The sequence below is a fragment of the Biomphalaria glabrata genome, chromosome 3, assembly GCF_947242115.1.
Source record: "Biomphalaria glabrata chromosome 3, xgBioGlab47.1, whole genome shotgun sequence".
Classification (NCBI taxonomy): domain Eukaryota; kingdom Metazoa; phylum Mollusca; class Gastropoda; family Planorbidae; genus Biomphalaria; species Biomphalaria glabrata.
The window spans coordinates 47,616,079-47,625,230 of NC_074713.1; the positions used below are offsets into that span (position 1 = coordinate 47,616,079).

The window sequence follows — 9,152 nt, forward strand, 5'->3', positions numbered from 1 at the left end:
GTTTACATGTGTTTACATTTCTTTTTCTTATGATTCCAATAGAATGGGCTCAGAACAAAATCAAAATCTTATTTTAAAAAATACAATTAAAAAAAAATATTTACTCATTTATAACACAGTCTTAAGAAAACTCAGTTCTGGGAAAGCGAAAGACCAAGGGATCCATTTATTTTCAACATTCTAAAAGTGTGGGTAGCTCTAAAGTTACAAAACATACTTTTATTTATCCGCCTTCCATGAGATACAATCGTATTGCGTTAATATTTGAACTAAAGAACGTTGTACATACATTAGAACCTCATTTGGATAGGCCAACATACTAAGATCTGCAGTCAGTTTGGTTGATGATCTAAAATGCTAAATGATGAAAATATTAACAGGTATATTGGAGCATGGAACGGGTTGCCTGAATCAGCCAGAAAAACCAATGACTTGATAGAGTTTAAGTCTCTAATGTACATGCACGACTAGATCAATATATGAATATACCTGGGGCCTGGGACGTAATTATCTAATTCTTTCAAGAAATGTCTGTTGTTTTTTTGAGACAACATAATGCATGATAATAGATTGATGAATAAATACCACAGAATGGTTGGCTTTTTTTACAGATTAGTTTATACCGTTTAATGCATGATAGATAAATGATTTCATAAGTCAATAACATATCTTTTATATAACAGGTCTGGTTCCAGAATCGCCGGGCCAAATATCGCAAGCAAGAAAAGCAACTGGCCAAATCTCTTAGTCCCGTTATCCCAACATGCAACGGAATGATGAGGAATATCTATCCCACAAACACTAGGGGCTATCACTACCCCACTTCCGCCAACATGAACATGAACAACATGGCGGCGAGGTACGGAGAGTTTGTGTAAGTATATTTATTTTGGTTCTAAATTTATTTTTAAGATCAGGTTAGTAAAAATATAATACATCTACTCACTCGACTTCCATCTACTGGTTTGGCCATTACAATAAATACAAAAAAACTGATATTACCTGGGTCTAAAATTAGTCATATTGAGGCACGTGAATAATCTATTTCAGTGCAAATGTACATGATAGGTTTTTAAAAAAAAATGATTAAGCCTTATAAACATTTTTCTGAAATACTAGTATCTGTATGTAGATTTTTTGTTTGTCCTTTAGATATCCACAAATGAATTCCACGTACCCACCTTCTATGGGTGGAATGCACCAGTTCTCTCACATGGGTAGCATGGCAGGGTCCAACATGGCGGCTACTATGAGTATGCCTCGTCAAGTCCAGCAGTTTCCTATGGCCTCAGACTACGGTCTGGTAAGTTGAGTTTGTGTTTGTAGCCTCAGACTACGGTCTGGTAAGTTGAGTTTGTGTATGTAGTCTCGTTGGTTTGGTAAGTTGAGTTTGTCCATGTAGTCTCAGACTATATATATTATAGCTTTTATATAGTGCTACTTTCATGCGTATAGCATGCTCAGAGCGCTTTGGTCCAATCTCATTTGTGGACCAGTAGGGGGGAGGGGGTATCTAGGAGTTGGTTTTCCGTGCTGCCTTTGGGCGCTCAGTAAACGCAACTCTGCCCGAGTCGGGTGTCGAACCTCGAGCCCCCTTCTAGGTAGCCAAGACAAGCCAAGTTCAAGCGCACGCTTCCCACCGACTACGATCTGGTAATTTAAGTTAGTCCAACGTCTCCATGTAGCTTCAGACAAAGGTCCCGTAAATTCAGCAGTTGATCCAATAGTTATTTATTTATTTTTGTGTGGTGTCAGACAAGGTCCTGTAAATTCAGAAATAGTTTTCTTTGGTTTTCTGTTGCGTCAGATCCAGGTAAACAAATGTTTCTGGCGAATTCCTTACTTCATTGTCTCCCCTTTCATCAAGACACATTTAGTGCTGCCTTCCATTTTTGTTTCTATTGACTTGGGTGACAAGACACATACACACCAAGGGAGGCAAAGAAGTTGCCAATAACATGATTACTGGGTAGAAGCTTCTTCGCTTGTGCATTAGTTAGTCTCAAAGCACAAATATTGGACGTCATCTTGTGAAAGTGTGCTTTCTTTTACAAGACAGAAAAAATTAACAGAAACAGAAAATGTTTAACCTTAGGAAATGTTCTTTCATTGTCTTTGCGCAAGTATTTTGACCAAGCAAGGGCAGTCACTATTTCATATGGCCCGCGTTGTCTGGGGCAACATGGAGGAGATTATCTAGTTGTTTTTTTTTCTTGATTGAATTTATGGGAAATATGTTGTTGAATAAACAAGAAAACGAATGCACTTTAGACAAATGCCCGTGAGACGAAGGACGAGGTACCCTAAAAAAAGAGGACATGTCCTCCTTTGCCGTACGTCTGATACCCTTGCCTACCTACTACCTTGTGATATGCCAAACATTTGCCTACAAGTGTTTTTATGATTATGTATACTTATTCACTTATAAAATCAAGTGTTCTATGTATTTAAAAAATATTTTGTTCAAAATAAGTTTTGAATATCTTGTTAACAAGAAAAAAGCTTTTTCAAACTCTTTTTCTTTTCTCCCGTATGCCTTTGAAACAAAATTTAAAAAAAAAAATCACCTCAAACAGTTTTGTTGTAATATAAAAGTTCTATGAACTTTTATGTATTTCAATGTTTCTTTCTGCTTGCAGGAATCTCCAGAAGACGATTGGTACAACAAAAGTCTGACAGCGCTTCGTATGAACAACTCACACACTGGCTCCTTATCCAATCAAATTCTACCTTATCAAGCGCAAGTCTAATTAAACCAATCGATGACGTCGACACAAGCAGCATCGCCATTTTTTTTTTTTTGTTCGTCCGATCCACCTCCAAGTCGTGCCACATAAAAACTAACCGCCGAGGCGATCGATTCGGCGTATGCTAATGTGAACTTCGGCACAGGAAACTTCTTCCGTGCGGATCTGTGGCCAGGTTGGCTTCCAGCAAGAAAATTCTAATTCTTTTAAAATATGGATTCGTATTCTACCATTGGTTCAAGTGAATCGCCTACACTATAGACAGTTCATGTTACTGAAAGTATACGTCTGTAAATGACAGTTCTAATAATGGTTCTCAGTAGACTACTTGTAGAACTTATGCATTCAATTATATTTTATATTTAATTTTTTATGTTACATGTTCACTGAAAATGATTTTCTGAATTGCAATCTCTTGGGTCTGTGAGAGAGAGAGTCACACAAACGCCATGGAATGTAGATTTTAATAATAACTCTTGTGTTATATGGAAATGGGTTAAAAGCGCCAAGTCCTAGTATTTCAAGTTGGAAACACTACTGCTGTTGCCTGTTGCTAGCTCACCTAATGATCCTAATGTGTATTTTAGCTTTCAAGTCGGACTATATTAGACGGACACGCAAGACGATCAGCATATGTCTTTCTACCAGGCTTTCTGTCTCAAGAACAAAAAAATACACTTTAGACCACGTATCAGTTACGTTTACAAACTTAGACAATGTATTAGTATCGATTACAAAAAGAAATTGTGCAACATTAGTAACGATTACAAATTAGTCCATATGTCAGTAACGATGACAAATTAGTTCATATGTCAGTAAGGATAACAAATTAGTCCATATGTCAGTAACGATTACAAATTAGTCCATATGTCGGTGAAGATTTTAAACCATGGTTAACTATGATTACAAAGACTATGTTTCAGTAACGATAACAAAGTCAGACCATTTATCAGAAGACCAGCGTTAGGTTATGTATATACTAAATGTTAGTAATAATAACAAGGCTGTCTGCCAGGTCGTGTGGTATGCCCCTGGACGATCGTCTCATGGTTCAAACCCTTCCCACCCACCCCACACCCGCCACACTGCTGTAGGTTTGGGCTAGGTTACAAAAATCTTTACCTCTGAAGAAACATCCGAAACCTGTACAATAAAACAAAATGTTACTATCTTCTAAAGTTCAGACGTTCTTCAAAAGAGAAGATAGGGCCTAATGACATTTCAATTGCGTAATATAACTATTAATAGAAACTAAATAGGTTAACATCAGTATCGAAATCTGTCCCTTAGATGTTCCGCCATTTTATTTGTTCTTACCATAATGAAGACCTAACTGAAATGTTTCAAAAGTTGATATCATCAAATGTACATTTTTCATGGTTCAGTCTATTGGTTTGTCTCCTTCACGTCTGCAAGCGTCACTCTTACAGAATGAGCAGCAAATCAGTTTATAGCAGTTTTAATTTTGTTTATAGGCTGGAAATAATTGCAACAGATCTACAAATAATTCTTCGTATGTGTGTGTGTTTCCATGTATATAGAATATATATATATATATAAATACTGATATATATGTGTATGCGTGTATCTGTGTGTAAATTGGTGTTGAATCACATGACTGTAGGCCTAAATGTTTCGCCATCTGACCCCATCCCCGTTTATTCTTTGTTTGCATTCCATTGCAGTTGACCACTAAATATCACGTTCTCTGTTGTTTACAATACAGTGTGTTTTTTTAATTTTATTTACCATCTTCACAATTCACTGGAAACACAGGACAATGAAAATCTGTACAGTTCATTGAATAATGTGCTTCGAAAAAGAGAGAGAGAGAAGAGAAATAGAAAAGGAGATGGTTAGAGAGAAAAAGAGAGAGAGAAAAGGGGGGGGGGTATTGTTTTTAAAAAACAAATCTACATCAACCACAAAAGTTGTATTCTCTACATTGATTTCCATACCTGTAATTGACTTACTTGCTGACTTTGACCTACAATAGTTAGAACCTACTGTGCACCGGGTGAATTAAGCGGCAAGCTGTCTCCAGCCATGTCAGCAACCTCTTCGGTTTTGGTCCCGTGCCCTCATCGGGGGCCGCCCTAGCCACATGTAAGATTATCTCTCGGTTTCAAACAAGGTTCAACCATTCATTTCCTCTAGGCTGTACACATTTCCTCTAGGCTGTACACATTTCCTCTAGGCTGTACACATTTCCGACACATGCATCACTGACCTTATGATCGGAAGAAAAAAAGTGTCACTTCCTCACTGTTTCAGTCGGAACAGTAGGCAAGTTTACAGGAACCGGACAGCACCGCCACACGAGCCGAATGTGTATCTTAGTTTGGTGATTACTGTTTTAAACTATCTACACAATATCTACGTATATGAATCTTCACTTCCCAGTGCAGGTCGTTTTGTGGAGCCCTGGCCGAAAAAAACAAAAACAAAACAAAACAAACAAAAAAAACAATGGCTGCGCCAAAACGTCGCGTACACTTCCTGTTTCCTTTATGTGAAGTGACATACTGGTAAACGATTGGTGTCCTAAAGAGTCTTTTGTCTAGTATCGAACTAGATCTAGATCCAAAGGCCAGAGGCGTAGTATGGTACCGTTGGACACGAGGGTCCGAGACCGCATGCTGTGCACCAGAAGGTTTGGGCCTTTGGATAACCTTTTATGAACCAAACAAATGTTGATTCTTTAAAGTTTTTACACTATCCACAGATAGGATATTAGCTTCAATTTTTAGTTTCTGTTCGAGCGGAGAAAATAAGAGCGTCAATTTCTAAATATGTAGTTCAAATACAATTTAATACATACATTTTAGGTGAGTGAAAATAAATGTGTGTACGAAATTGAATTTTTTGTTTCTAATGGTCCTAGACCTATGAGCTCCTTTACAACACGTAGACTAACTGCAACTTATTAGACGTGCTTTGATTAGGAAATTATCTCCCTTTGCTTTCTTTTAAATGAGAGGTTGGTTTGGTAAGAATTCAGTGACGTCAGTGGCCGACACTCCTGCAACTTATTGTGGATGTTTATTTTTGTCTTCGCGACACGTGTATATAGCAATAATTCAATGTTTGAAAATGTTATTGTAATGCTGTGTTTGAAGGTGTGTGTGTGTGTGATGTTGATGCTTTTTTAAATATCCAATAGATCTAGGTCAAAGAAAAAAAAAAGCTCGTCCGAACGTGCACATTAACTGGGATGTAGGACCAGCATGCAAACTGCATTAAGATACCTATATTTAATATACTATGATAGGGCCGGCGTTAATTGAGTTAGTAACCCTACACGTTTTGACAAGTTTTCAAAGGAATATCCCACTTTATACAGTCTAGTCATGGTCTAGCTAGCAACAATACACGAAGAAAAAAAAAGAAATTGAACATTGTTATTTTGGCTTCTAAATTCAAAATTTGTCAAAATGGATAAAAAGGAACAAATTGTATACATTCATTTGGTTTGAAAGAGGGTGAATTAAAGCAAAGGCTTAACAAAAACAAAAACAAAAAAAGGGAAATAATTCAATTATTTTGGCCAGTTTGTAGTTCTATCTCTTTAAGTCAAGTACACTTGTATCATACGATTATTATTTAATAACTTTCACATGTTGTATGTAAATTATGCCATTGTTTGATTTCATTTTTGTGTGTATTTTATTTATAATTGACATTATGAAATCTTCTAAATTGTCCACCATTTTGTTTGAAAATCCAGACGAGTACGAAAATATGTCATTCTAGTAACATGATGCATATCTCCACTTTAGACACAATGTCAGATTTATGATACAAATAAATGCTTTTGAATGTAAGATTTTACATGGTCCATGTTTCTATAACAGTGTCATAAAGTTGTTCTTTTCATCTCCAACTTCAGTTCTTCTGCCTTTTGGCTTGTAGAACCCAGATCTGTCTAAACGAAAGTCAGAAAGACTGGAGCAGTCAAAAGGAATATGAGACGGTTTCCTCTTCTTCCCTGCAGCTGGGGCACCGTAAATCAAAGTTTGGCTATAGCTGTTTGAAATAGGAATAGGAGGCAACAGGACAGCGGCCTGTCCTGCACTATGCTATAATAGCTTGCTCGGGCCTCCATCACGGGGGAAGTGCAGTCAGGGCGCCTTGTGTGCTCTCAGACTCCGCGGGCTTTTTGGGACTTGTCCCAGCACTCAAATTACTTTTCCATTTCTGTTTTTTTTTTGTATTGTAGCCAGAGCATGATGAAGACTCGCAGTTTGCTCGGTGGGCCTATGAGAATGCAATGGTGTTGCCAGTCACTCTTATATGACTCGGTATCCACTGCGCCATTGCGTCATTTGGTGTAGGCCACCTGATCAGCTTTTACGTTAAAAAACAGGGTAACAAGACAAGTTACTGTAGACTGGAATATTTTAATGCTCAAATCGAAATCTTCACATAATACACGACAAGACACAGTTGTGGTTTTTGATGATTGGAAATGTTTTATTATCACACACACACAATTCAAATGATTCTTGATACATTTACTTTAAATCAACATTCAAATATTCCGATGTTATAAAAATATATTAATGGAATTATTTTTAAAAAATAGTTACTTGAGAATAATACATGTAATAATACATAGAATGTTAAAATACACAAAAGAAACTGACATTCTCACATTTATATCACATCACACATTTATCCACTTTATACATACATGTTACATAAGACATACATATACACGTCACACTTAATCACACATACAGAAGACGCACACACACATATAGCTAGATCTCATCACTCAACTTAAACACAAGGCACTCACACACATGAGTAAAATAACACACACATGCCCGTGACACACAGGTTAAACTATGTACAGCCAGACCTACTTGCATACAATGTGGCTTGCCTCTTTAACAATGAGTATTTTAAGTATTCGCTAATTTGCAAAACATTCGGGAAAATCCGAACTCAAAACTGACTCTATATTCTGTACAAAAACAGGCGTTGCGCTAAATTGCATCGCTCATCAGATACGAAGAGGGCTCCACTGTATCAGCCAATACAATACATTTAGTGTACGGGACAGAGATATATATTCATATATTTAAAAAAAAGTAAAATTTCCCCTTTCAGACCTTGCGATCTATGGGGCAGATGTTTCTTTAGCCAAGGTTAACGAGCAGGGTGTTATGTGGCCAGCACAACGACCAACCGCCTTTACTTTCCCCAACTAAAGTCAGGTACCCATAAGAGTTGGGTGGACTCAGGGACGCACCAAAGATCTCGAAATTCAAAATCCCAGTCTTCACTGAGAGTCGAACCCGGGACCTCAGGTTCGGAAGCCAGGCGCTTAACCATTCGACCACCGCGCCCCCTATATTACCAATGATCAATGACGCCCAAACTACGGCACGAGGACCAAATCCAGCCATTACGAGTTGCTATCTGGGTCGAAACTTCTACCCATTCTACATAATGAAGCCTCAGAGGCTCTGATTCATTAGACTCGATGACTTTTTTTTTTTTGTACTGATGGGGCCTGTGACAATGTGCCGGAAATTTACGCGATCTACAGGTAGAAAAGGTTGGGTTCTGATTGACATCACCAGACAGAGCATATTTAACAATCAAACTATAAGAAAGGTGTGGAAAAACAACAACAAAAAAGAGCTTATTTTAGGGAAATAACTGCACATTTACAGCCATATATCTCGATAATGTAGGATTTGCTTCCCTTTTTCTATATCTCACTAAATTAAATTAATTATCACTAACTATCGCTCATTGTTTGTTTTTTTTAAATTGATTTATGGATTGTTAGGGACAATGAATAAATGTGCAAAGTTTCAACTTGATCCGAGAATGGGAAATTGGAGAAATAACGTGTACAAAATTTGTACCAGATAGTCAGACAGAGTGAGTTGATATAAGCTTTGAAAAGAAAGTGGTGATCAAAGATAGCACACGTAATGTTGTTTGTTTCTTTTATCTATTTATATATAATTAAAAGATGAGATCGTCGAGTGGACGCCCTTACTAAAACAAATGCACATTCGTGATGAAAAAAGTACATCAAATGGCAACAAAACATAAAGAATTTAGATTCAGCTTTCAATATCTCTGGCATGACACACCGCTTCAAAAATTCTAATATTAATTTTACATTTTGTGTCTATGTGTGAAAAAATCAATTTTAAAGTTGTTTTGGAAAATTATTTAGGTCAAAATTAAAAGTTTGATTTTAAAAAGCTGCATATAATTCATTTACGAAATTGAATTTAAGAGAAAGGTCAAAGGACAAGTAAAGGGAGTGGGGAAAGGCTGATGGTGGATGGCAGAACATTCCAAGAAGCAACGATAAGGTGCTCCCATGATGATGGCTCGTGCTCCAGTGGGCAGTGAGAGATTATATCTTATATAATA

At 37.1% G+C, this 9,152-nt stretch overlaps 1 protein-coding gene across 1 annotated transcript in view; it reads left to right on the forward strand.

Annotated features, from left to right (window-relative positions):
- LOC106080233 (homeobox protein unc-42-like) overlaps positions 1 to 4,434 on the forward strand; it is a 58,285-nt gene extending 53,851 nt beyond the window's left edge. Inside the window, exons 4-6 of the mRNA XM_056022391.1 lie at positions 684 to 874; positions 1,153 to 1,303; positions 2,640 to 4,434. Of these exons, the coding sequence (XP_055878366.1) occupies positions 684 to 874; positions 1,153 to 1,303; positions 2,640 to 2,750 (453 nt within the window). The 3' untranslated portion in view covers positions 2,751 to 4,434. The remainder of the gene's footprint in view (positions 1 to 683; positions 875 to 1,152; positions 1,304 to 2,639) is intronic.
- The last annotated feature ends 4,718 nt before the right edge of the window (positions 4,435 to 9,152 follow it).